This window comes from Lissotriton helveticus, chromosome 7 (assembly GCF_964261635.1).
Source record: "Lissotriton helveticus chromosome 7, aLisHel1.1, whole genome shotgun sequence".
Lineage (NCBI taxonomy): Eukaryota > Metazoa > Chordata > Amphibia > Caudata > Salamandridae > Lissotriton > Lissotriton helveticus.
The window spans coordinates 32,462,202-32,489,730 of record NC_136068.1 but is presented as its reverse complement, the minus strand read 5'-3'; the positions used below and the strand labels follow the sequence as shown (position 1 = coordinate 32,489,730).

Genomic DNA, 27,529 nt, shown 5'->3' with positions numbered 1-27,529 from the left:
GTAAGCGTGAGACCTATTGCATTGCAAATGCTTGTTAATCAACTTATTATGCTTGTAATTCCATATTATTTTAGGAACCATGTTAAATATTGGGATAAGTGTTTTGGTTCTGGATTGGATATCTCCCCCTTGCATTGTTAAAATGCTTGTGAGCTTTGGTAACCTTTTGAAGTGCTCCCTGGACATTGTCATTAAGTGGGAAAACTAAGCTGAATCCTTGCTGAAAGTGTCACTAAAGGACTTAGTCACACTTTCGTCAAGTATCGAGCACAGTGGGTATACCTGAATCCCCGCCTCCTAGACGGCCGCCGGGCTCTCCAGAATCGCATGACCCTTGACAGAATCAAAATAAGGGTAACCCTCAAGGACAGAATATCAAGACAGGTGAGAGCCTTAGGCCTCACGTATGTGAATGGTACGCATGCTTAGTTCAATAGCCCTGACGAAGGCCCCAGACACAACTGGCTCTTAGCGTGGGTTGAAACATGTTGGCATCAATACAGGAGGTTTAATTAAACAATTACATTCAATAGAAAACCCCAATAATTATTTTATCCATACCCCAGGTACCCTATGAATAAAGGAATCCTTTGGATATATCTGTAGGTATTTCTAACTGTTTACCCTTCTTCTGGATCCCTGCTTATCCAATCTGATTTAATCTAAGTACTTCCATTCTACCTTTGGTTGAATACGCCCTGGTGATACCACCGTACCAGGGTGTGGATAGGCGCCGATGATGAAGCATGTCACGATAAGTGAGTGAGGCAGCTAATCCAATATCTTTGGATACCCAAGAGGCATAAAAAGGACCTTCTTTTCTTTGATAGGACCCATTTTCTTCCTCCTCTTTCTCTGATTATTCCAGTTGCTTTTGTGTCTGACTATTGCAGCTGGTCTTAGTCTCTTGGTCTTAGTCTTTTGCTCTCCATTTTGTGATAACAATAATTAGCCTCAACGCCGGGAATTGTCTTTAGGCTGCATATGATTGCATGACGACCACCAGCAGAAAGTACCGGTGCTCAAAGGACACTTACCCAGCAGGTGGCAGTTCTTGATGGCCCAGCAGTAGGCAAAGAAGCACTCCTCCAGCGCACGAGGAAAGGGGGCCTGTGGGGCCAGTGAGTAGTCGATGGACAAGATAGGGGCCCCTAGGTCGCGAGCCCAGCTCTTCAAGTAGGGTTCGTGTGATTTGGAGGTCTGCGCCACAAACCCGCCTCCGTGAAAATGCACAATGAGGTATTTGGATGGAGGGGCTCGCTTGTGCTTCAGCCGCAGGTCCAGGTTGAGAGGGCCCTCTGATTTCACAAAGCTGGCGAGCTCTTCGCTGTCCTACGAAGACAAGAGAAACAGAAAATGTGCTGCAAGCAAGGAAACATGGCTGCCATGTAGAACTGACAATGGTAGGAGAGCCTATGATGGAGCATGCGGGGAAAGGAAGAATGCACAGAAGCAAATAACAGATATAGAAGAGGCAGGGTGCAAGCGAAGGGGAAAGAAAAGCTGAAGCTTTGAAAGCAAAGGAGTGTGACAGAAACAAACCATGTGCAGTGCTGTACACAAGAGGGAAGCATGAGCCGTACACAAGAGGGGAAGCATGTGCAGTACACAAGAGGGGAAGCATGCGCAGTACACAAGAGGGAAGCATGAGCCGTACACAAGAGGGGAAGCATGAGCCGTACACAAGAGGGGCAGCATGAACAGTGCTGTACACAAGAGGGGAAGCATGAGCCGTACACAAGAGGGGTAGCGTGAGCAGTACACAAGAGGGGCAGCATGTGCAGTACACAAGAGGGGCAGCATGAGCAGTACACAAGAGGGGCAGCATGTGCAGTACACAAGAGGGGAAGCATGAGCCGTACACAAGAGGGTAGCATGAGCAGTACACAAGAGGGGCAGCATGTGCAGTACACAAGAGGGGAAGCATGAGCCGTACACAAGAGGGGTAGCATGAGCAGTACACAAGAGGGGCAGCATGTGCAGTACACAAGAGGGGTAGCATGTGCAGTACACAAGTGGGGTAGCATGTGCAGTACACAAGAGGGGAAGCATGAGCCGTACACAAGAGGGGTAGCATGAGCAGTACACAAGAGGGGCAGCATGTGCAGTACACAAGAGGGGTAGCATGTGCAGTACACAAGAGGGGAAGCATGAGCCGTACACAAGAGAGGTAGCAAGTGCAGTACACAAGAGGGGTAGCATGTGCAGTACACAAGAGGGGCAGCATGAACAGTGCTGTACACAAGAGGGGTAGCATGAGCAGTACACAAGAGGGGAAGCATGAACAGTGCTGTACACAAGAGGGGAAGCATGAGCCGTACACAAGAGGGGTAGCATGTGCAGTACACAAGAGGGGTAGCATGTGCAGTACACAAGAGGGGCAGCATTAACAGTGCTGTACACAAGAGGGGTAGCATGTGCAGTACACAAGAGGGGCAGCATGAACAGTGCTGTACACAAGAGGGGAAGCATGAGCCGTACACAAAAGGGGTAGCATGTGCAGTACACAAGAGGGGTAGCATGTGCAGTACACAAGAGGGGCAGCATGAACAGTGCTGTACACAAGAGGGGTAGCATGAGCAGTACACAAGAGGGGAAGCATGAACAGTGCTGTACACAAGAGGGGAAGCATGAGCCGTACACAAGAGGGGTAGCATGTGCAGTACACAAGAGGGGAAGCAAGTGCAGTACACAAGAGGGGAAGCATGTGCAGTACACAAGAGGGGTAGCATAAGCAGTACACAAGAGGGGAAGCATGTGCAGTACACAAGAGGGGCAGCATGAACAGTGCTGTACACAAGAGGGGTAGCATGTGCAGTACACAAGAGGGGTAGCATGTGCAGTACACAAGAGGGGTAGCATAAGCAGTACACAAGAGGGGAAGCATGTGCAGTACACAAGAGGGGCAGCATGAACAGTGCTGTACACAAGAGGGGAAGCATGTGCAGAATTCACCAAAGAAGGCTTCTACAGAAGGTTTTAACTCAAGGTGAAGACAAGGGTGAGTTACACAATGTGGCCTTGAGCTCGTGCAAGCACTTGAGGGACAAAGTATGCTGGGCATGTGGAGCCTCGTGTGCAGCATGAACAGTGCTGTACACAAGAGGGGTAGCATGAGCAGTACACAAGAGTGGTAGTATGTGCAGTACACAAGAGGGGCAGCATGAATAGTGCTGTACACAAGAGGGGTAGCATGTGCAGTACACAAGAGGGGAAGCATGTGCAGTACACAAGAGGGGCAGCATGAACAGTACACAAGAGGGGTAGCATGTGCAGTACACAAGAGGGGTAGCATGAGCAGTACACAAGAGGGGTAGCATGTGCAGTACACAAGAGGGGCAGCATGAACAGTGCTGTACACAAGAGGGGTAGCATGTGCAGTACACAAGAGGGGAAGCATGTGCAGGACACAAGAGGGGCAGCATGAACAGTACACAAGAGAGGTAGCAAGTGCAGTACACAAGAGGGGTAGCATGTGCAGTACACAAGAGGGGCAGCATGAACAGTGCTGTACACAAGAGGGGTAGCATGAGCAGTACACAAGAGGGGAAGCATGAACAGTGCTGTACACAAGAGGGGAAGCATGAGCCGTACACAAGAGGGGTAGCATGTGCAGTACACAAGAGGGGCAGCATGTGCAGTACACAAGAGGGGTAGCATGTGCAGTACACAAGAGGGGAAGCATGAGCCGTACACAAGAGAGGTAGCAAGTGCAGTACACAAGAGGGGTAGCATGTGCAGTACACAAGAGGGGCAGCATGAACAGTGCTGTACACAAGAGGGGTAGCATGAGCAGTACACAAGAGGGGAAGCATGAACAGTGCTGTACACAAGAGGGGAAGCATGAGCCGTACACAAGAGGGGTAGCATGTGCAGTACACAAGAGGGGTAGCATGTGCAGTACACAAGAGGGGCAGCATTAACAGTGCTGTACACAAGAGGGGTAGCATGTGCAGTACACAAGAGGGGCAGCATGAACAGTGCTGTACACAAGAGGGGAAGCATGAGCCGTACACAAAAGGGGTAGCATGTGCAGTACACAAGAGGGGTAGCATGTGCAGTACACAAGAGGGGCAGCATGAACAGTGCTGTACACAAGAGGGGTAGCATGAGCAGTACACAAGAGGGGAAGCATGAACAGTGCTGTACACAAGAGGGGAAGCATGAGCCGTACACAAGAGGGGTAGCATGTGCAGTACACAAGAGGGGAAGCAAGTGCAGTACACACGAGGGGAAGCATGTGCAGTACACAAGAGGGGTAGCATAAGCAGTACACAAGAGGGGAAGCATGTGCAGTACACAAGAGGGGCAGCATGAACAGTGCTGTACACAAGAGGGGTAGCATGTGCAGTACACAAGAGGGGTAGCATGTGCAGTACACAAGAGGGGTAGCATAAGCAGTACACAAGAGGGGAAGCATGTGCAGTACACAAGAGGGGCAGCATGAACAGTGCTGTACACAAGAGGGGAAGCATGTGCAGAATTCACCAAAGAAGGCTTCTACAGAAGGTTTTAACTCAAGGTGAAGACAAGGGTGAGTTACACAATGTGGCCTTGAGCTCGTGCAAGCACTTGAGGGACAAAGTATGCTGGGCATGTGGAGCCTCGTGTGCAGCATGAACAGTGCTGTACACAAGAGGGGTAGCATGAGCAGTACACAAGAGTGGTAGTATGTGCAGTACACAAGAGGGGCAGCATGAACAGTGCTGTACACAAGAGGGGTAGCATGTGCAGTACACAAGAGGGGAAGCATGTGCAGTACACAAGAGGGGCAGCATGAACAGTACACAAGAGGGGTTGCATGTGCAGTACACAAGAGGGGTAGCATGAGCAGTACACAAGAGGGGTAGCATGTGCAGTACACAAGAGGGGCAGCATGAACAGTGCTGTACACAAGAGGGGTAGCATGTGCAGTACACAAGAGGGGAAGCATGTGCAGGACACAAGAGGGGCAGCATGAACAGTACACAAGAGGGGAAGCATGAGCCGTACACAAGAGGGGAAGCATGAGCCGTACACAAGAGGGGAAGCATGAACACTACCACCCCTGACGTCGCAGCCCCCACCTACAACATCTATACCCCTAGCACTCCAGTATATGACCCACCTGCGGTTAACGCCCCACACTCCCCAAGAATAGTCACAAATGTCCCCACCTCATATACTAGCCGCCCGTCTAACAGGCCCCCTCGTACCCCCACTCACACCCCCTCCACCCCTCTCCCCCCTGACATAACAACACCTACTCACAACACGCCACCATCTGAACACACCATCGCCCGGAGCTTATCCACCCCCTCCTCCCCTCCCCCCACGGCAGACCCCTCTCCCTCCCCAGCTCACTCCCCACTCCCACCCACGAGTCTCTCACACTTGACACAATAACTCTCACTCACAAGCCACCATCTGAACACACCACCATTTGGAGTTTATCCACCCCCCACTCCCATCCCCCCCACGGCGGACACCTCTCCCTCCCCAGCTCCCTCCCCACCCTCACCCAAGACACTTTCACCCTCCCAACAAAAGATACAGAACACACCGCCTCCCTTACCTTAGCATCCCCCTCTCTCCCACCTCCTATTCTCAGCCCTCACTACCCCCTGTCTCCCCCACTGTCTTCAGCCTTCACTCACTCTTCTACCCACCGACACCGTCTCCCACTGACGTCACTACGTATGCCTCTCACCTACCGCCCACTTCACCTACTTCACCCAGACCCCTTGCCCACAAAAAGGCCCCCACTTTGAATGCCATCCCACTCTTTAGCACTGCAGAACACTCCAACAACGCCAGCATATCCACCCCCTCGATACCCTGCCTGCTTTCCAACGCACTACTCAACGAGTCACCAATGGCTCTCACCACAAACTCCATCCCCAATACACCTCCTGACCAGACTTTATCCACCCTCCAGCAAGTCAAAGAGGATATTCTACAAATCAAAAAAGATGTCCACGCAATCAAAGAGCTTCTCTCCTCACAGCCCAGTCTACCTCCATCCATCCCTCTACCCTACAAACGACGCACCCTCCCTACATACCCTCGCCTCCAACGACACCCCCGATGGCCGACTACCCCCGTTTGCACTTACGCCCACCACCCCGTCGTGCCCTCAACCCATTGTCGGACCGTGAATTATGCTCTCTACTACGCTCTTATGGCCCAGGTCCGGTAAACACATATCCAACGCACACATCCCCATACCTACAATTCTTACAAACCCTCTGAGGCTCCCAACACTCACCAATAGAGGTTCCATCCCTAACAACCTCAGAAAAGTTCCCCTCACACTAGAAAGCCCGACCACCCTTCTCTCTCCCAAACTCAAATGCATCCTACTCAATTGCAGATCGGCCCAGAGACACTCCTCTGACATCGCTGATCTCGTCTCAGCTAGGGATCTGGACCTAGCTATTCTAACGGAAACGTGGCTTACTGAAGCCTCTACCCCGATTATGGACATACTAGTCCCCCCCAATTATCACATCATTAGGCTGGACAGGTCTCCTGGCAAGACGGGCGGGGGAATTGCATGCATTTTTAGGAGCAACCTCTCCGTTACTAAAACCACCCCCCCCTCCCTCTCCTCCAGTGAACTCCTCTGCCTCGACATCACCAGCGAGGGCAAACAAGCCTGTGCTCTACATCTCATCTACCACCCGCCTGGTGACAATCTCATTTTCACTCAACAACTCATGGACATGATCACTTCCAATGCCGGTCGGCAGACAACCCAAGTCTACCTGGGTGACTTCAATCTTCACTGGAACGATCAGAAAGACACAGTAGTAAATAGTCTCAAAACTTTCCTTAATGCGCTTGATCTCACTCAAATATGCGATAGGCCAACACACAACAAAGGCTCGATACTCGATCTCATCATTGCCAAAGAGAACTCAACACAACTGGAGGCGATTCAACCCTGCGACTGGTCTGATCACCACATTATCACCTTCTTTATCAATGAAAAAGTTAAACCTATCCCAGCTCAACCAATCAAATCCAAAACATGGAAAAGGAACATGAAGAACCTTAACCCCTCTACCCTGCCCCCCCACATCGGCAATCTCCTACTTCCCCCTTCAGGTGCCTCGGATGTTCAATCACTGATGGACCACTACCTTGTCTCTATGAACACAGTAGTCAATGAAGTCGCCCCACTGCAACTGAAGAGAGTCTCCACCAAAACTTCTAACCCATGGTATGATGATAGACTCAATGACGACAGGCGTACTATGCGAATGGCAGAGCGCACCTGGAGATCGGACCCTTCTGCACTGCACCTCAAAAGGCTTAAGAACAAGAGAAACGCCTACTTTAGGAAAATAAAGCGCACAAAGGCGGACTTCTTTAGCCGCCAGTTGGACCAAGCAAAAAACAGGCCAAGAAAGCTATTCGAACTAATCAAGACCCAAACAAAGACTCAACCCCTACAATCAAACAGCACAACAAGCGACACCCCACACTGTGAAGCCTTCTCTGCTTTCTTTAAGCTAAAGACTGACAACGTAAGAAATGACCTCATCATGGATTTAAGACGATTCCCCAACAACACCAGAATGTCTTACACTCAACCTAAAAACAAAGCATCTTGGCTGTACTTCGATACCTACTCGGAAGAAGCAATACGCAAACTGCTCTGCACCTTGAAGCCCTCTAATCACCTCACAGACCCCCTACCTGCTAATGCTGTAAAAGACTTCATCCCCTTGCTCCTCCCTCTCTGGACCAAAATCATCAACAGCTCCCTGCAACAAGGCCTCATCCCGGACTCCCTCAAGGTGGGGCAAGTCACACCTATACTCAAGAAACCTACAGCTGATCTGTCTGACCTAAACAATTACCGGCCCATCACCAATATCCCCACCCTGGCCAAACTGCTGGAAAAATGTGTCCAACTACAACTAACTAAACACATTGACCAATTTGACCTCCTCAACCCTCATCAATCAGGCTTCCGAGCGAAACATAGCACGGAAACAGCTATGACACACATAATTGATGACGCCCTCCAAATTCTAGATCGCAATGAGTCCTGCCTCCTCATCCTTCTGGACCTCTCGTCAGCTTTTGACACGGTCAAACATGAGAACTTGCTGGAGCTGCTAAGCACTAGAATGGGTCTATCGGGAACTGTTCTCAAATGGTTTTCGTCCTTCCTTCACAATCGGTCACAGAAGTTCAAGATCGACAATGTGCTATCCACACCTGTGCCTGCAGATCTGGGTGTTCCACAAGGATCCTCCCTCTCCCCCACACTGTTCAACCTCGTCATGGAACCGCTCGCCACCTTATTTCAAGCTTCCAATGTCCAATTCCATATGTACGCCGATGACACACAACTCTACCTAAAGCTACAATCTCCGGAAGATATCAAACATCTGAATTCCACGCTTATTAACACTCAATCTTGGCTGGCAGATAATCACCTCAAACTAAATGCTCTGAAAACCGAGTTCCTACTCATCTCACCCCCGGCGAAAACTTCCACCACCCAAACATGGCTCAATAACCTAACAGCACTCAATGTCCAACCTGCCATCGTGGACTCGGCGAAATCCCTAGGCATCACACTCGACGCCAAGCTCAACATGCAGCAGCACGTCAGCAAAGCCACAAAAGCAGTTAATTTCCAAATCAACACACTGAGAAAAATTAAACCTTTCCTCCCTGCCGAAGACTTCCAAACTGCTGTACAAGCTCTAGTCATCCCTCGAATAGACTACGGAATTGTGGCCCTCAGCGGACTCCCGCTATCCACAACTGCACCCTTAAGAGCCTCCCTGAACGCTGCAGCAAGACTCGTTACTGGCTCAAGAAAACATTCGCATATATCCCCAGACTTAAAGTCTCTAAAATGGCTGCCTTTTGAAGCCAGAATACAGCTAAAAATTGCAGTTATGACACACGCGGCCGTGCACCACAATGCACCCAACTACCTCGCTCAAAAGTTGTCTATCTCAGGAGGTTCGAGGTCCAATAGAAGCACAAAAAACCTACTCCTGAAACCTCGTAGATTCCGGAAAGAGAAAACATACAAGCGCTCCTTCTCTGGAAGGGCACCCAGGATTTGGAACGCGCTCCCGCCTGAAACTAGGCGGATCTCCTCCACTGCACTCTTCAAGAAAGAGGTGAAAACCATCCTTCTGGCCAAGATCTCCTGAACATGATTGGTGCTGGATCAGAGACTCTGCATTGCTTTGTATCACTGTTCACCTTGTCCTCTGGCACTATACCTCTAACTTGATGTTGTCACTACCAATATATGATACACGTTGATTCACTCTCCAGATGCCCCCACTCAGTGTTCTCGCTACACTATAACTTTGGTATAAGCCATCCACACACCCAAGGAACACCTGAACACCCCTGTAGTGGGATCAATGACTTGTGCCGTCTTATTTTACTTGTTTACCTGACTGTATTTTGATATGTTTTATGTATGTTACTATTACCCCACCATGTTAGCGACTACTATACTGCTCCCATTATCTCTGTTCACTCCTACTGCCACTACCCTGTCTTTGTGAAGCGCTCTGATATCTGTAAGGATCTTGTTCGCGCTATATAAAACTTTGAATAAATAAACAGTGCTGTACACAAGAGGGGTAGCATGTGCAGTACACAAGAGGGGAAGCATGAGCCGTACACAAGAGGGGCAGCATGAACAGTGCTGTACACAAGAGGGGTAGCATGTGCAGTACACAAGAGGGGAAGCATGTGCAGTACACAAGAGGGGAAGCATGAGCCGTACACAAGAGGGGTAGCATGAGCCGTACACAAGAGGGGCAGCATGAACAGTGCTGTACACAAGAGGGGTAGCATGTGCAGTACACAAGAGGGGAAGCATGTGCAGTACACAAGAGGGGTAGCATGAGCAGTACACAAGAGGGGTAGCATGAGCAGTACACAAGAGGGGTAGCATGTGCAGTACACAAGAGGGGCAGCATGAACAGTGCTGTACACAAGAGGGGTAACTGCAAACACAACAATGATGGACAGAATGTGGATCAATGTCACACATTCACCCCAGTCTAAAGATCTGGGCCCAAATCCATCGTTTTTCCACTCCACACCACCCTGGGTTAGACAATGGCGATATGCAAATCAGCGCTGACCCTGTGCCCCATGGGAACAGTCCAGTCCGAACTACAAAAGCCATGTCCTTCCGGCTAGCTTGATTCCAGTGGTGTGGAGTGCCATGTGCAGTACACAAGAGGGGCAGCATGAACAGTACACAAGAGGGGAAGCATGAGCCGTACACAAGAGGGGAAGCATGAGCCGTACACAAGAGGGGCAGCATGAACAGTGCTGTACACAAGAGGGGTAGCATGTGCAGTACACAAGAGGGGAAGCATGAGCCGTACACAAGAGGGGCAGCATGAACAGTGCTGTACACAAGAGGGGTAGCATGTGCAGTACACAAGAGGGGAAGCATGAGCCGTACACAAGAGGGGAAGCATGTGCAGAATTCACCAAAGAAGGCTTTTACAGAAGGTTTTAACTCAAGGTGAAGACAAGGGTGAGTGACACAATGTGGCCGTGAGCTCGTGCAAGCACTTGAGGGACAAAGTGGCATGTGGAGCCTGGTGTGCTCTGTGAATCTCACCTGCCCTTCCCGCAGTTCATAGGAGATCAGTCGCATGTGGACGGCGCCGGGGCCTGTGTGCGCCACCGGAGGCATCACGGTGACCGAGAGCTGGGGGTCGGCCACCAGTGGCAGCTCCAGGGTGTGGGGTGGCACTGCCAGGGCTTTGTTCACCCGAACTGTGGTGGAAGCTATGTTGACAAGAGACTGGAAGAGATGGGAGAAATGGGCACAATAAATGTCAACTGATCAGTTTGATACATTCCCAGAGGAATTAATCCCACCTCCCTAAACCTGATGTTGTAATCCGAGGGATAATCCAGACCACAATTACCAACCAGAGACATAGTGTTCCTCTAGGGGTCTCACACATTGAGGGCCATGAAAGGCAAAGGCCACCTCCCCAGCCCCTGAACGAATGAAAAGCACTGATCTTGTCGGGCTTCTCCTCTCCTATCTCTGTGGTGATCTAGCCGAGACCCACTGGCCCTCCAGGACCTCTCACAGTCCCCGCAATACACAATGGTACACTGCTGACCTTCACCTTCACAGTCAACCCATGATCTAGAGAATATGGATGATCCCCAAGGTTCTCTTCTCCATCCCCCCACCCCCAATGACTGCACTGAGACCACTGACCCTCCAGGACCTCTCACAATCCCCACAATACACAATGACACCCTGCTGATCTTTACCTGCACCCCCAACCAATGATCAAGAGAATATGGATGGTCCCCAAGGTTCTCTTCTCCATCACCCCCAATGACTGCACTGAGACCACTGACCCTCTGGGAGAGCTCACACATCCACCCACAGTCACAATTCAACATTGGTCGTCTTCCGGGAATTTCAGTGTCTCACTAGGCATCTTCACCCCGTGCACCACCGCAATGAACTATCAAACAGCACTGGTCTTCTGGAGTACCCCTGATTCAGGGGGCGTGTTTGCATGATCCCCTGCAGTCAAACACCATATACACGTCCAATGAACAAAGGAACACTCTGGGGGTTCCCCTCGCCCCCTACCCATTCCACCCCATCTTCACTGCAAGGTACTGCTGGTCCACCAGAGGTTCTCCAAGCACCTTCAGATACAGTGGTGGCCCTGGAAAGCAGTGGAGTGCAAGATACAGAAAACATAGGTGGATCCCAACACAATACTCTGCCAAGTGTGGGAAGCGAGGCGCTAGTGGGTAAGATATCCCTCTGGAGTTCAAACTAGCTCATATTTAGGCAAACTCTAAAATCTAAGGCAGCCCAGTCTACCCCTTAGCCCCGCAGAGCCGAGGCGAAGGCCGCCTCAGAGAATGTTTCATAAGGGCTAGGCAATACTAGCATGATGCTTGGAGCAAGAAATTACTCTATTCAGGAATATCAGAAAGTATTTTATGATTACAATAAGGGCAAAACAACAAAAGCTGGATCAGTCACTGCAGAGTTCTAGTGTTTCAAAGTCCTAACCCCACTCCATCTGGCTTGTCAATGAAAGGTCCTCCTCATCCTTTCATTGAACACATTACAAAAGGCTTGGCTTGGGTGGTCACAACCCCAGCCACAGTTCTGCAGTCTCTGTCTGCCTGAAAGTCCTGCTCCATGCATGCTCGTGGGCTGGTCTTTCCGATGTCCTAAAAGATCCAGCTGTGTTCTGTCTCTTGGGATCCTCACACAGCTGGGTGGAGTGACACACCGCCCACACTCCTTCCACTACTTCTCTTTGGGGTGGAGGGCTTGGGTCGCATTGTTGCAGGTGACAAGCAGACATTTGCCTGCATAAAATCATATCCTTCTTTCTTAAACCATATCAGATTAAACATCTAACAGACGCTGGAGGGAACATCCCTCCTGGAGTCTCCCAACACACAACAGTCTCCGAGGTACTGCGAGAAGTATGTTAAGGGAGTGGTGCGCTAGAAGCTTTCAAAAGGTCACTAAAGAAGCATTCAAACACTGTCTGCCACTGCTTAGCCCATGTACATGGATTCCCTCTACTGGAAACCCCACGCTTCTCTCACCTACATATCTTTGGTAAGTCCAGGCCTCAGGCTTCCATGGAAGAACAAGCTTCACTTGAAGAGTGGGCCGAACCCGCCCAGACACATTCCTCTCCTTTTCTCCTCCCAGAGCTTCCAAAGATGGAGGCTGTCAGCACCTTCTTCCTAAGATGGAGGCTGTCAGCACCTTCTTCCTAAGATGGAGGCTGTCGGCATCTTCTTCCAAAGATGGAGGCTGTCGGCACCTTCTTCCTAAGATGGAGGCTGTCAGCACCTTCTTCCTAAGATGGAGGCTGTCAGCACCTTCTTCCTAAGATGGAGGCTGTCAGCACCTTCTTCCTAAGATGGAGGCTGTATGCACCTTCTTCCTAAGATGGAGGCTGTATGCACCTTCTTCCTAAGATGGAGGCTGTCAGCACCTTCTTCCTAAGATGGAGGCTGTAAGCACCTTCTTCCTAAGATGGAGGCTGTCAGCACCTTCTTCCTAAGATGGAGGCTGTCGGCACCTTCTTCCTAAGATGGAGGCTGTCAGCACCTTCTATCTAAGATGAAGGCTGTCGGCACTTTCTTCCTAAGTGTCTATGTAAACGATATTGTTCAGATGTAGTTATAGTAGGGTGTTACGAGGGTAGGGGGAGTAGCGATTACGTTTTTCATCCTGGGGAAGTGGTGCAGAAATTTACATGGAGGGTGTGGGATATGAGCACCAGGCCAATCAGAGGTTTAGGGAGGGGGGTTAGGTATTTAATGAGAAGCAGAAGTTTAAGTTTCTTCCGGAAATGAGGGAATGAGTGATTGTCACGTAAATCCTGAGGCCGCGAGTTCCAGATTCTGTGAGCGTTCTCAGAGAAGGAGCTGGTGCGAGATTGTTCTTTCTAAAATTTGGGTGGAATTACAAGCAGACTGTTCAATGAGGACTCTTTTGTCTGGCTTTTGATAGTTTGTTTGCAAGGCACACTGGTGTTTCCGTGTAGAGAGGTTTGTGGGTTATGCGGGCAGATTTGAGCATACATCTTGCTTCAATTGGAAGCCAGTTAAGTTTCTTGAGAGTGGGAGTGATGTGGTCAAAGCGGCTCTCTCCCCGACAGTAGTATGGCCGCTGCATGGAGTGTAGCTTTCCAAGGAGCTGAATGTGTTTTTGTGATGCCCGTGATTGTTGCGTTACAATAGTCCAGCTTGGAGAGAACTAAGGATTGCACAACAGTCTTTTGGTCTTCGATGGGGTGAATGGTTTGATTTTTTTTTTAAGGTGTTTCAACGTGCAGAAGGCACTTTTAGCCGAGGCATTAATATGCTCTCTCAGGCTCAGTGTAATCCTCAAAGATCTGACAGAGTTGGAGATGAATAGTTAGCATTTCAGTGCAGTGAGGTTGTCGAGGTAAATATCTATGGGAAACGGCTTTTCTTTCGGTTGGATGAACAGGAGTTCGGTTTTGCTGGGGTTGAGATTAACTGAACTGTGGAGAGAGTGCTGTTTAGGTGCTGGATGTCTTTAACAATATTTTAATGCATAGTTGGGTGTCATTGCATAGAGGTTGTAGGTAATTCTGGATTGTGTCAGGATCATCGCAAGAGGTTCCACACGGAGGTTGAAGAAAACAGGAGACAGGATTGATCTCCTTGTGAGATTGGTGTTGTTTTGGGGTGCAGTTGTTTAGTTTAGCTGTGAGCGCTGGTTCAGGAAAGAAGCAAACCACAGAAGGACAGTTCCGTTGATGCCTGCACATTGTGAGAGGGTGTTTAGGAGAATGTCATGGTTGACCGTATCAAAGGCGGGTGAGAGGTTGGACTAGAAGCCCATCATCCATAGATCGGTGTTGGTCGTCCGTGACGTTCAGTATAGCAGTCTCTGTACTGCAGCCTTTCCTGAACCCAGATTGAAAAGGTGTCTTCCAGGTTGTATTTTTCAATGTGGTTGTTGAGTTGTGCAAGCACACATTGTTCAATGGTTTTGGCAAGGAGAGGGAGGTTAGTTATAGGTCTATAATTAAGGTATTTCTGGTCAGCGTCTGATTTTTTTGATGTGGAAGGTGACCTGGCAGAGTATGAGGGACACTGGCACAGAGCCGCTAGATAAGGAGGTGTGCTCAGCCCTCGGCCTCCCCGGCGCTCAGCCCTCAGTCTCCCCGGCGCTCAGCCCTCGTCCTCCCCGGCGCTCAGCCCTCAGCCTCCCCGGCGCTCAGCCCTCAGCCTCCCCGGCGCTCAGCCCTCAGCCTCCCCGGCGCTCAGCCCTCAGCCTCCCCGGCGCTCAGCCCTCAGCCTCCCCGGCGCTCAGCCCTCAGCCTCCCCGGCGCTCAGCCCTCGTCCTCCCCGGCGCTCAGCCCTCGGCCTCCCCGGCGCTCAGTCCCAGCCTCCCTGGTGCTCAGCCCTCGGCCTCCCCGGCGCTCAGCCCTCAGCCTCCCCGGCGCTCAGCTCTCACCCTCCCCGGCGCTCAGCCCTCGTCCTCCCCGGCGCTCAGCCCTCAGCCTCCCCAACGCTCAGTCCCGTCCTCCCCGGCGCTCAGCCCTCAGCCTCCCCGGCGCTCAGCCCTCGTCCTCCCCGGCGCTCAGCCCTCAGCCTCCCCGGAGCTCAGCCCTCAGCCTCCCCGGCGCTCAGCCCTCGGCCTTCCCGGCGTTCAGCCCTCGGCCTCCCCGGAGCTCAGCCCTCGTCCTCCCCAGCGCTCAGTCCTCAGCCTCCCCGGCGCTCAGCCCTCGTCCTCCCCGGCGCTCAGCCCTCAGCCTCCCCGGCGCTCAGCCCTCAGCCTCCCCGGCGCTCAGCCCTCAGCCTCCCCGGCGCTCAGCCCTCTGCCTCCCCAACGCTCAGTCCCGTCCTCCCCGGCGCTCAGCCCTCAGCCTCCCCGGTGCTCAGTCCTCAGCCTCCCCGGCGCTCAGCCCTCAGCCTCCCCGGCGCTCAGACCTCGTCCTCCCCGGCGCTCAGCCCTCAGCCTCCCCAGCGCTCAGTCCTCAGCCTCCCCGGCGCTCAGCCCTCGTCCTCCCCGGCGCTCAGCCCTCGTCCTCCCCGGCGCTCAGCCCTCAGCCTCCCCGGCGCTCAGCCCTCAGCCTCCCCGGCGCTCAGCCCTCAGCCTCCCCGGCGCTCAGCCCTCGTCCTCCCCGGCGCTCAGCCCTCAGCCTCCCCAACGCTCAGTCCCGTCCTCCCCGGCGCTCAGCCCTCAGCCTCCCCGGCGCTCAGCTCTCAGCCTCCCCGGTGCTCAGTCCTCAGCCTCCCCGGCAATCAGCCCTCAGCCTCCCGGCGCTCAGCCCTCGTCCTCCCCAGCGCTCAGCCCTCAGCCTCCCCAGCGCTCAGTCCTCAGCCTCCCCAGCGCTCAGCCCTCAGCCTCCCCGGCGCTCAGCCCTCGTCCTCCCCGGCGCTCAGCCCTCAGCCTCCCCGGCGCTCAGTCCAAGCCTCCCCGGCGCTCAGCCCTCAGCCTCCCCGGCGCTCAGCCCTCAGCCTCTCCGGCGCTCAGCCCTCAGCCTCCCTGGCGTTCAGCCCTCAGCCTCCCCGGCGCTCAGCCCTCAGCCTCCCTGGCGCTCAGCCCTCAGCCTCCCTGGCGCTCAGCCCTCAGCCTCCCCGGCGCTCAGCCCTCAGTCTCCCTGGCGCTCAGCCCTCGGCCTCCCCGGCACTCAGCCCTCAGTCTCCCCAGCGCTCAGCCCTCGTCCTCCCCGGCACTCAGCCCTCAGCCTCCCCGGCACTCAGCCCTCAGCCTCCCCGGCACTCAGCCCTCAGCCTCCCCGGCGCTCAGCCCTCAACCTCCCCGGCGCTCAGCCCTCAGCCTCCCTGGCGTTCAGCCCTCAGCCTCCCCGGCGCTCAGCCCTCAGTCTCCCCGGCGCTTAGCCCTCAGCCTCCCCGGCGCTCAGCCCTCAGCCTCCCCGGCGCTCAGCCCTCAGCCTCCCCGGCGCTCAGCCCTCAGCCTCCCTGGCGCTCAGCCCTCAGCCTCCCTGGCGCTCAGCCCTCGTCCTCCCCGGCGCCCCTCAGCCTCCCCGGCGCTCAGCCCTCAGCCTCCCCGGCGCTCAGCCCTCGTCCTCCCCGGCGCTCAGCCCTCAGCCTCCCCAACGCTCAGTCCCGTCCTCCCCGGCGCTCAGCCCTCAGCCTCCCCGGTGCTCAGTCCTCAGCCTCACCGGCGCTCAGCCCTCAACCTCACCGGCGCTCAGCCCTCGTCCTCCCCGGCGCTCAGCCCTCGTCCTCCCCGGCGCTCATCCCTCGTCCTCCCCGGTGCTCAGCCCTCAGCCTGCCCGGCGCTCAGCCCTCAGCCTCCCCGGCGCTCAGCCCTCGTCCTCCCCGGTGCTCAGCCCTCAGCCTCCCCAGCGCTCAGCCCTCGTCCTCCCCGGCGCTCAGCCCTCGTCCTCCCCGGCGCTCAGTCCTCAGCCTCCCCGGCACTCAGCCCTCAGCCTCCCCGGCGCTCAGCCCTCGGCCTCCCCGGCGCTCAGCCCTCGGCCCCTCTGGCGCTCAGCCCTCAGCCTCCCCGGCGCTCAGCCCTCAGCGCTCAGCCCTCAGCCTCCCCGGCTCTCAGTCCTCAGCCTCCCCGGCTCTCAGCCCTCAGCCTCCCCGGTGCTCAGCCCTCAGCCTCCCCGGTGCTCAGCCCTCAGCCTCCCCGGCGCTCAGTCCTCAGCCTCCCCGGCGCTCAGCCCTCGTCCTCCCCGGCGCTCAGCCCTCGTCCTGCCTGGCGCTCAGCCCTCATCCTCCCTGGCGCTCAGCCCTCGTCCTCCCCGGCGCTCAGCCCTCATCCTCCCTGGCGCTCAGCCCTCGACCTCCCCGGCGCTCAGCCCTCGTCCTCCCCGGCGCTCAGCCCTCCGCCTCCCTGGCACTCAGTCCCAGCCTCCCCGGCGCTCAGCCCTCGTCCTGCCTGGCGCTCAGCCCTCAGCCTCCCCGGCGCTCAGCCCTCGGCCTCCCCGGCGCTCAGCCCTCAGCCTCCCCGGCGCTCAGCCCTCGGCCTCCCCGGCGCTCAGCCCTCAGCCTCCCCGGCGCTCAGCCCTCAGCCTCCCCGGCGCTCAGCCCTCAGCCTCCCCGGCGCTCAGCCCTCAGCCTCCCGGGCGCTCAGCCCTCAGCCTCCCCGGCGCTCAGCCCTCGTCCTCCCCGGCGCTCAGCCCTCGTCCTCCCCGGCGCTCAGCCCTCGTCCTCCCCGGCGCTCAGCCCTCGTCCTCCCCGGCGCTCAGCCCTCGTCCTCCCCGGCGCTCAGTCCTCGTCCTCCCCGGCACTCAGCCCTCAGCCTCCCCGGCGCTCAGCCCTCGGCCTCCCCGGCGCTCAGCCCTCGGCCCCTCTGGCGCTTAGCCCTCAGCCTCCCCGGCGCTCAGCCCTCAGCCTCCCCGGCGCTCAGCCCTCAGCCTCCCCGGCTCTCAGTCCTCAGCCTCCCCGGCTCTCAGCCCTCAGCCTCCCCGGCGCTCAGCCCTCAGCCTCCCCGGCGCTCAGTCCTCGTCCTCCCCGGCGCTCAGCCCTCGTCCTCCCCGGCGCTCAGCCCTCGTCCTGCCTGGCGCTCAGCCCTCGTCCTCCCTGGCGCTCAGCCCTCGTCCTCCCCGGCGCTCAGCCCTCGTCCTCCCTGGCGCTCAGCCCTCGTCCTCCCCGGCGCTCAGCCCTCCGCCTTCCTGGCACTCAGTCCCAGCCTCCCCGGCGCTCAGCCCTCGTCCTGCCTGGCGCTCAGCCCTCAGCCTCCCCGGCGCTCAGCCCTCAGCCTCCCCGGCGCTCAGCCCTCAGCCTCCCCGGCTCTCAGTCCTCAGCCTCCCTGGCTCTCAGCCCTCAGCCTCCCCGGTGCTCAGCCCTCAGCCTCCCCGGCGCTCAGTCCTCAGCCTCCCCGGCGCTCAGCCCTCGTCCTCCCCGGCGCTCAGCCCTCGTCCTCCCCGGCGCTCAGCCCTCGTCCTGCCTGGCGCTCAGCCCTCGTCCTCCCTGGCGCTCAGCCCTCGTCCTCCCCGGCGCTCAGCCCTCGTCCTCCCTGGCGCTCAGCCCTCGTCCTCCCCGGCGCTCAGCCCTCGTCCTCCCCGGCACTCAGCCCTCAGCCTCCCCGGCGCTGAGCCCTCGTCCTCCCCGGTGCTCAGCCCTCGTCCTCCCCGGCGCTCAGCCCTCGTCCTCCCCGGCGCTCAGCCCTCAGCCTCCCCGGCGCTCAGCCCTCGTCCTCCCCGGTGCTCAGCCCTCAGCCTCCCCGGCGCTCAGCCCTCGTCCTCCCCGGCGCTCAGCCCTCAGCCTCCCCGGCGCTCAGTCCTCAGCCTCCCCGGCACTCAGCCCTCAGCCTCCCCGGCGCTCAGCCCTCGGCCTCCCCGGCGCTCAGCCCTCAGCCTCCCCGGCGCTCAGCCCTCGGCCTCTCCGGAGCTCAGCCCTCGGCCTCCCCGGAGCTCAGCCCTCAGCCTCCCCGGCGCTCAGCCCTCAGGTTCCCCGGCGCTCAGCCCTCGGCCTCCCCGGCGCTCAGCCCTCGGCCTCCCCGGAGCTCAGCCCTCAGCCTCCCTGGCGCTCAGCCCTCAGCCTCCCCGGCGCTCAGCCCTCGGCCTCCCCGGAGCTCAGCCCTCAGCCTCCCCGGCGCTCAGCCCTCAGCCTCCCCGGCGCCCAGCCAACAGCCTCCCCGGCGCTCAGCCTCCCCGGCGCTCAGCCCTCAGCCTCCCCGGCGCTCAGCCCTCAGCCTCCCCGGCGCTCAGCCCTCGTCCTCCCCGGCGCTCAGCCCTCCGCCTCCCTGGCACTCAGTCCCAGCCTCCCCGGCGCTCAGCCCTCGTCCTCCCTGGCGCTCAGCCCTCAGCCTCCCCGGCGCTCAGCCCTCAGCCTCCCTAGCGCTCAGCCCTCAGCCTCCCTGGCGCTCAGCCCTCAGCCTCTCCGGCGCTCAGCCCTCGTCCTCCCCGGCGCTCAGCCCCCGGCCTCCCCGGCGCTCAGCCCTCGGCCTCCCCGGCGCTCAGCCCTCAGCCTCCCCGGCGCTCAGCCCTCAGCCTCCCCGGCGCTCAGCCCTCAGCCTCCCCGGCGCTCAGCCCTCAGCCTCCCCGGCGCTCAGCCCTCAGCCTCCCCGGCGCTCAGCCCTCAGCCTCCCCGGCGCTCAGCCCTCAGCCTCCCCGGTGCTCAGCACTCAGCCTCCCCGGCACTCAGCCCTCGGCCTCCCCGGCGCTCAACCCTCGTCCTCCCCGGCGCTCAACCCTCGTCCTCCCCGGCGCTCAGCCCTCAGCCTCCCCAACGCTCAGTCCCGTCCTCCCCGGCGCTCAGCCCTCAGCCTCCCCGGCGCTCAGTCCTCAGCCTCCCTGGCGCTCAGCCCTCAGCCTCCCTGGCGCTCAGCCCTCAGCCCTCGTCCTCCCCGGCGCTCAGCCCTCGTCCTCCCCGGCGCTCAGCCCTCAGCCTCCCCGGCGCTCAGCCTCCCCGGCGCTCAGCCCTCAGCCTCCCCGGCGCTCAGCCCTCAGCCTCCCCGGCGCTCAGCCCTCAGCCTCCGCGGCGCTCAGCCCTCAGCCTCCGCGGCGCTCAGCCCTCAGCCTCCGCGGCACTCAGCCCTCAGCCTCCCTGGTGCTCAGCCCTCAGCCTCCCCGGCGCTCAGCCCTCAGCCTCCCCGGCGCTCAGCCCTCAGCCTCCCCGGCGCTCAGCCCTCAGCCTCCCCGGCGCTCAGCCCTCAGCCTCCCTGGTGCTCAGCCCTCAGCCTCCCTGGCGCTCAGCCCTCAGCCTCCCTGGCGCTCAGCCCTCAGTCTCCCTGGTGCTCAGCCCTCAGCCTCCCTGGTGCTCAGCCCTCAGCCTCCCTGGCGCTCAGCCCTCAGCCTCCCCGGCGCTCAGCCCTCAGCCTCCCTGGTGCTCAGCCCTCAGCCTCCCTGGCGCTCAGCCCTCAGCCTCCCTGGCGCTCAGCCCTCAGTCTCCCTGGTGCTCAGCCCTCAGCCTCCCCGGCACTCAGCCCTCAGCCTCCGCGGCACTCGACCCTTAGCCTCACCAGCGCTCAGCCCTCAGCCTCCCCGGAGCTCAGCCCTCGGCCTCCCCGGCGCTCAGCCCTCGGCCTCCCCGGCGCTCAGCCCTCAGCCTCCCTGGTGCTCAGCCCTCAGCCTCCGCGGCACTCGACCCTTAGCCTCACCAGCGCTCAGCCTTCAGCCTCCCCGGAGCTCAGCCCTCGGCCTCCCCGGCGCTCAGCCCTCGGCCTCCCCGGCGCTCAGCCCTCGGCCTCCCCGGCGCTCAGCCCTCGGCCTCCCCGGCGCTCAGCCCTCAGCCTCCCTGGTGCTCAGCCCTCAGCCTCCGCGGCACTCGACCCTTAGCCTCACCAGCGCTCAGCCTTCAGCCTCCCCGGAGCTCAGCCCTCGGCCTCCCCGGCGCTCAGCCCTCGGCCTCCCCGGCGCTCAGCCCTCAGCCTCCCCGGCGCTCAGCCCTTCAGTCTCTCCGACACTCGGCCTCCCCGGCGCTCAGCCCTCAGCCTCCCCGGCGCTCAGCCCTTCAGTCTCTCCGACACTCGGCCTCCCCGGCGCTCAGCCCTCAGTCTCTCCAGCGCTCAGCCCTCAGCCTCCCCGGCGCTCAGCCCTCAGCCTCCCTGGTGCTCAGCCCTCAGCCTCCCTGGTGCTCAGCCCTCAGCCTCCCTGGTGCTCAGCCCTCAGCCTCCCCGGCGCTCAGCCCTTCAGTCTCTCCGACACTCGGCCTCCCCGGCGCTCAGCCCTCAGCCTCCCCGGCGCTCAGCCCTTCAGTCTCTCCGACACTCGGCCTCCCTGGTGCTCAGCCCTCAGTCTCTCCAGCGCTCAGCCCTCAGCCTCCCCGGCGCTCAGCCCTCAGCCTCCCTGGTGCTCAGCCCTCAGCCTCCCTGGTGCTCAGCCCTCAGCCTCCCTGGCGCTCAGCCCTCAGCCTCCCCGGCGCTCAGCCCTCAGTCTCCCTGGCGCTCAGCCCTCAGCCTCCCCGGCGCTCAGCCCTCAGCCTCCCTGGCGCTCAGCCCTCAGCCTCCCTGGCGCTCAGCCCTCAGCCTCCCTGGCGCTCAGCCCTCGGCCTCCCTGGTGCTCAGCCCTCGGCCCCTCTGGCGCTCAGCCCTCGGCATCCCCGGCACTCAGCCCTCGGCCTCCCCGGCGCTCAGCCCTCGGCCCCTCTGGCGCTCAGCCTTCAGCCTCCCCGGCGCTCAGCCCTCAGTCTCCCTGGCGCTCAGCCCTCAGCCTCCCTGGCGCTCAGCCCTCAGCCTCCCCGGCGCTCAGCCCTCAGTCTCCCTGGCGCTCAGCCCTCAGCCTCCCCTTCACTCAGCCCTCAGCCTCCCCGGCGCTCAGCCCTCAGCCTCCCCGGCGCTCAGCCCTCAGCTTCCCTGGTGCTCAGCCCTCAGCCTCCCCGGCGCTCAGCCCTCAGCCTCCCTCGTGCTCAGCCCTCAGCCTCCATTGTGCTCAGCCCTCAGCCTCCCCGGCGCTCAGCCCTCAGCCTCCCCGGCGCTCAGCCTCCCCGGCGCTCAGCCCTCAGCCTCCCCGGCGCTCAGCCCTCAGCCTCCCCGGCGCTCAGCCCTCAGCCTCCCCGGCGCTCAGCCCTCAGCCTCCCCGGCGCTCAGCCTCCCCGGCGCTCAGCCCTCAGCCTCCCCGGCGCTCAGCCCTCAGCCTCCCCGGCGCTCAGCCCTCAGCCTCCCCGGCGCTCAGCCCTCGGCCTCCCCGGCGCTCAGCCCTCGGCCTCCCCGGCGCTCAGCCCTCGGCCTCCCCGGCGCTCAGCCCTCAGCCTCCCTGGTGCTCAGCCCTCAGCCTCCGCGGCACTCGACCCTTAGCCTCACCAGCGCTCAGCCTTCAGCCTCCCCGGAGCTCAGCCCTCGGCCTCCCCGGCGCTCAGCCCTCGGCCTCCCCGGCGCTCAGCCCTCGGCCTCCCCGGCGCTCAGCCCTCGGCCTCCCCGGCGCTCAGCCCTCAGCCTCCCTGGTGCTCAGCCCTCAGCCTCCGCGGCACTCGACCCTTAGCCTCACCAGCGCTCAGCCTTCAGCCTCCCCGGAGCTCAGCCCTCGGCCTCCCCGGCGCTCAGCCCTCGGCCTCCCCGGCGCTCAGCCCTCGGCCTCCCCGGCGCTCAGCCCTCAGCCTCCCCGGCGCTCAGCCCTTCAGTCTCTCCGACACTCGGCCTCCCCGGCGCTCAGCCCTCAGCCTCCCCGGCGCTCAGCCCTTCAGTCTCTCCGACACTCGGCCTCCCCGGCGCTCAGCCCTCAGTCTCTCCAGCGCTCAGCCCTCAGCCTCCCCGGCGCTCAGCCCTCAGCCTCCCTGGTGCTCAGCCCTCAGCCTCCCTGGTGCTCAGCCCTCAGCCTCCCTGGTGCTCAGCCCTCAGCCTCCCCGGCGCTCAGCCCTTCAGTCTCTCCGACACTCGGCCTCCCCGGCGCTCAGCCCTCAGCCTCCCCGGCGCTCAGCCCTTCAGTCTCTCCGACACTCGGCCTCCCTGGTGCTCAGCCCTCAGTCTCTCCAGCGCTCAGCCCTCAGCCTCCCCGGCGCTCAGCCCTCAGCCTCCCTGGTGCTCAGCCCTCAGCCTCCCTGGTGCTCAGCCCTCAGCCTCCCTGGCGCTCAGCCCTCAGCCTTCCCGGCGCTCAGCCCTCAGTCTCCCTGGCGCTCAGCCCTCAGCCTCCCCGGCGCTCAGCCCTCAGCCTCCCTGGCGCTCAGCCCTCAGCCTCCCTGGCGCTCAGCCCTCAGCCTCCCTGGCGCTCAGCCCTCGGCCTCCCTGGTGCTCAGCCCTCGGCCCCTCTGGCGCTCAGCCCTCGGCATCCCCGGCACTCAGCCCTCGGCCTCCCCGGCGCTCAGCCCTCGGCCCCTCTGGCGCTCAGCCTTCAGCCTCCCTGGCGCTCAGCCCTCAGCCTCCCTGGCGCTCAGCCCTCAGCCTCCCCGGCGCTCAGCCCTCAGTCTCCCTGGCGCTCAGCCCTCAGCCTCCCCTTCACTCAGCCCTCAGCCTCCCCGGCGCTCAGCCCTCAGCCTCCCTGGCGCTCAGCCCTCAGCTTCCCTGGTGCTCAGCCCTCAGCTTCCCTGGTGCTCAGCCCTCAGCCTCCCCGGCGCTCAGCCCTCAGCCTCCCTCGTGCTCAGCCCTCAGCCTCCATTGTGCTCAGCCCTCAGCCTCCCCGGCGCTCAGCCCTCAGCCTCCCCGGCGCTCAGCCTCCCTGGCGCTCAGCCCTCGGCCTCCCCGGCGCTCAGCCCTCAGCCTCCCCGGCGCTCAGCCCTCGGCCTCCCCGGCGCTCAGCCCTCGGCCTCCCCGGCGCTCAGCCCTCAGCCTCCCCAACGCTCAGCCCTCAGCCTCCCCGGCGCTCAGCCCTCGGCCTCCCCGGCGCTCACCCCTCGTCCTCCCTGGCGCTCAGCCCTCGGCCTCCCTGGCGCTCAGCCCTCGGCCTCCCTGGCGCTCAGCCCTCAGCCTCCCCGGCGCTCACCCCTCGTCCTCCCCGGCGCTCACCCCTCGGCCTCCCTGGCGCTCAGCCCTCGGCCTCCCTGGCGCTCAGCCCTCAGCCTCCCCAACGCTCAGCCCTCAGCCTCCCCGGCGCTCAGCCCTCGGCCTCCCCGGCGCTCACCCCTCGTCCTCCCTGGCGCTCACCCCTTAGCCTCCCCGGCGCTCAGCCCTCAGCCTCCCCGGCGCTCAGCCCTCAGCCTCCCCAACGCTCAGTCCCGTCCTCCCCGGCGCTCAGCCCTCAGCCTCCCCGGCGCTCAGTCCTCAGCCTCCCCACCAGTCAGCCTCTATGGCACTGAGCCTCACCGATAAGACCTCCATCTCTGTGATGTTCCAGAAGCTCTTCCAGAAGTTGACGTCCAGGTTCTGAGTGATGCGTTCAAACTCCGCCCCCCGTAGCTCGGGGTCGATGGCGTATTTCCCACTTATGAAAAAGGAGCTCGCAGCAACACCTGAGGGAGAAAGAAGAGAGGCAGGTGAGAGGCTGGATGAAAAAGCAAGAAGGGCAGCCGGTGAGAAATGGATCGACCAAGTGTAGAGAGAGGAGGTTACTGAGGCACAAGGTAAAGCGGGACGAGGCAGAGCACGCGGCTGAGAAAGAGAAGCAAGAACCAGTCAGTGTGACCCCCAGGGTGATGAAAGTATAGCAGTGGATGAGAGACAGAAGAGAGCGAGAAAAAGAAGAGAGGGTTGGTCTGTGTGACCATCAGAGCAAACAGGGAAAAGTGGATAAGAGGGAAGGGGGAAGGTCCGCAGTGTGACCTACAAGGTAGAGAGGAAATGGGCAATTGGTGAGAGATAGGGAAGAAATATAAGATGAAATGGCAGTCAGTGGGTCCTCCAGGGTGCATAAAAAACAGCAGTGAATGAGTAAGATAGAGAAGAGGGTCGATTTGGGAGATACAGGATGAAAAGAGAAGGACAGTGAGTTAGAGACAGAGGAGAGGGGCATTCAGTGGGATAGACAGGGTGAGGATGAGGTGGGAGGTGGGTGAGATACAGTAGAAGATAGAGGAGGTGATGGGTCAGTCTTGAAGTGACAGAGGAGAGAGGGGCAAACAGTGGGATAGACAGGGTGAAGAGGAGATGGGAGGTGGATGAGAAACAGTGGAAGACAGGAGATGATGGGTCAGTGCTGAAGTAGTAGAAAAGAGAACTTCCCTTGGCAAAAACACTAGTGTCCTCATACACGTGTGTTATTATAGAGACATGTCTGCGTTTCAATCTATTCTTAACTCAATGTTATACATTGATGTACTGCCATCTTTTTCTTGAAAAAGATGGCAGTACATCAATAAAGGAGCCATCGAAACGCGTCGACGCAGCAAACACACAATCAAGAGAACCAATCTAACCTGGAAGTCTAGAATATATTAGGCCTAGGTGTAGATTTGACAAATATGAGGTTCTCAGATGTGTAATCTCTATGACTAAAATTGATGTCTTTTTCTGTCTCTCCCTTAATGTGATTTCTGTTTTTCCTGTTAACATTGTAGTGCAAAATGTTTATTATTGCTCTCCTTTTTTAATCATTGGAATGTATAACATTGAGTTAATGAATTGTTTTAAATGCTGTATTGTGATAATTATATTTTGTTGTAGTGTCCTGTGACTGTGATAAATTGTTTTTATATGGTTTAACAATTGTATAATCAAGTGACAACAACCTTTTTTTAAAGAATAAATGGAAAAACTTGCTTTTTTAACTTGTGTTTGAATAGATTGAAATGCAGACATGTCTCTATAATAACACACGTTTATGAGGACACTAGTGTTTTTGCCAAGGGAAGTTCTCTTTTCTACTGTTTCAAGTACTCCAATCCCCTGGTATACAAGGGGTCTCTCTAAAAAAACTTTAACTCAGTGCTGAAGTGACAGAGGAGAGAGGGGCAATCAGTGGAATAGACAGGGTGAAGAGATGGGAGGTGGATGAGATGCAGTAGAAGATACAGATGCTGAAGAGACAGAGGAGAGAGAAAGGCTAGTTAGGCACAGATGAAAGCATGAGGGGCAGGACTGAGAGCTGAACATAGCACAAACTGTAACCCCAGGATGAGAGGCCGGTAGAGGGGGTGATGCATAAACAAAGAGAGGAAGATGGAGACGCTTCTCGCTCTTCCCTTCTGCTGTCCCAGACGATGGCCACAGATGAGAAGACACATGGATGGGAACCTCACTTACCATACTGTACCAGGCTGCCTGCCTCCGCTGGCATTGGCCGCATGGAGGAGAAGCAAGAAACAGGAGAGAGTGAGTTAATCGCACTAGAGAGTAGGAGAACAATGTTACCTGGGGCACTGTGAGACACACCACACCTGTGGTCAGGAGAACAGAGCAGTTTGGGATAGTTCAATAATCACACCGAAGACTAGTGAATCCTTAGAGAGAATGAAACATTCACACCTGCCAGCAGGAGTCTGTCTGTCCAGGGAAAGAGTGACACAATCACAGCAGCAGGGAAAAGAACAAGGTGCCCTGGGAGAGAGCAAGACAATCACATCTGCAGGCAGGACGATAAGGTGTCCTGGAGAGAGTGAGACAATCACACCTGCGGGTAGGACGACAAGGTGTCCTGGGAGAGAGTGAGACAATCACACCTGCGGTTAGGACAACAAGGTGTCCTGGGAGAGAGTGAGACAAACACACCTGCAGGCAGGACAATAATATGTCTTGGAGAGAGTGAGACAATCACAGCTGCAGGCAGGACAATAATATGTCTTGGAGAGAGTGAGACAATCACACCTGCGGGTAGGACGACAAGGTGTCCTGGGAGAGAGTGAGACAATCACACCTGCGGGTAGGACGACAAGGTGTCCTGGGAGAGAGTGAGACAATCACATCTGCGGGAAGGACGACAAGGTGTCCTGGGAGAGAGTGAGACAATCACACCTGCGGGTAGGACGACAAGGTGTCCTGGGAGAGAGTGAGACAATCACATCTGCAGGCAGGACAATAGTTTGTCCTGAGAGAGAGTGAGACAATCACACCTGCGGTTAGGACGACAAGGTGCCCTGGGAGAGAGTGAGAATCACACCTGTGGGTAGGACGACAAGGTGCCCTGGGAGAGAGTGAGACAATCACACCTGTGGGTAGGACGACAAGGTGCCCTGGGAGAGAGTGAGACAATCACACCTGCAGGTAGTACGACAAGGTGTCCTGGGAGAGAGTGAGACAATCACACCTGCGGGTAGGACACGGTGTCCTGGGAGAGAGTGAGACAATCACACCTGCGGTTAGGACAACAAGGTGTCCTGGGAGAGAGCGAGACAATCACACCTGCGGGTAGGACGACAAGGTGTCCTGGGAGAGAGTGAGACAGTCACACCTGTGGGTAGGACGACAAGGTGTCCTGGGAGAGAGTGAGACAATCACACCTGTGGGTAGGACGACAAGGTGTCCTGGGAGAGAGTGAGACAGTCACACCTGTGGGTAGGACGACAAGGTGTCCTGGGAGAGAGTGAGACAATCACACCTGTGGGTAGGACGACAAGGGGTCCTGGAGAGAGTGAGACAAACACACCTGCAGGCAGGACAATAATATGTCTTGGAGAGAGTGAGACAATCACACCTGCGGTTAGGACAACAAGGTGTCCTGGGAGAGAGCGAGACAATCACACCTGCGGGTAGGACGACAAGGTGTCCTGGGAGAGAGTGAGACAGTCACACCTGTGGGTAGGACGACAAGGTGTCCTGGGA

The 27,529-nt window shown here is 58.4% G+C and overlaps 1 protein-coding gene across 5 annotated transcripts in view; it reads right to left on the bottom strand.

Moving 5' to 3' along the window:
* Positions 1-27,529, bottom strand: part of LIPE (lipase E, hormone sensitive type) — a 288,252-nt gene that overhangs the window by 65,420 nt on the left and 195,303 nt on the right. For 3 of the 5 annotated variants that reach the window (XM_078651309.1, XM_078651310.1, XM_078651312.1), the window contains 4 exons: positions 26,015-26,041; positions 24,140-24,285; positions 10,613-10,798; positions 1,038-1,332 (listed from right to left, as the gene is read on the bottom strand). In XM_078651309.1, coding sequence (XP_078507435.1) covers positions 1,038-1,332; positions 10,613-10,798; positions 24,140-24,285; positions 26,015-26,041 — 654 coding nt within the window. The remainder of the gene's footprint in view (positions 1-1,037; positions 1,333-10,612; positions 10,799-24,139; positions 24,286-26,014; positions 26,042-27,529) is intronic. The other 2 variants (XM_078651311.1, XM_078651313.1) reach the window with 1 other exon arrangement.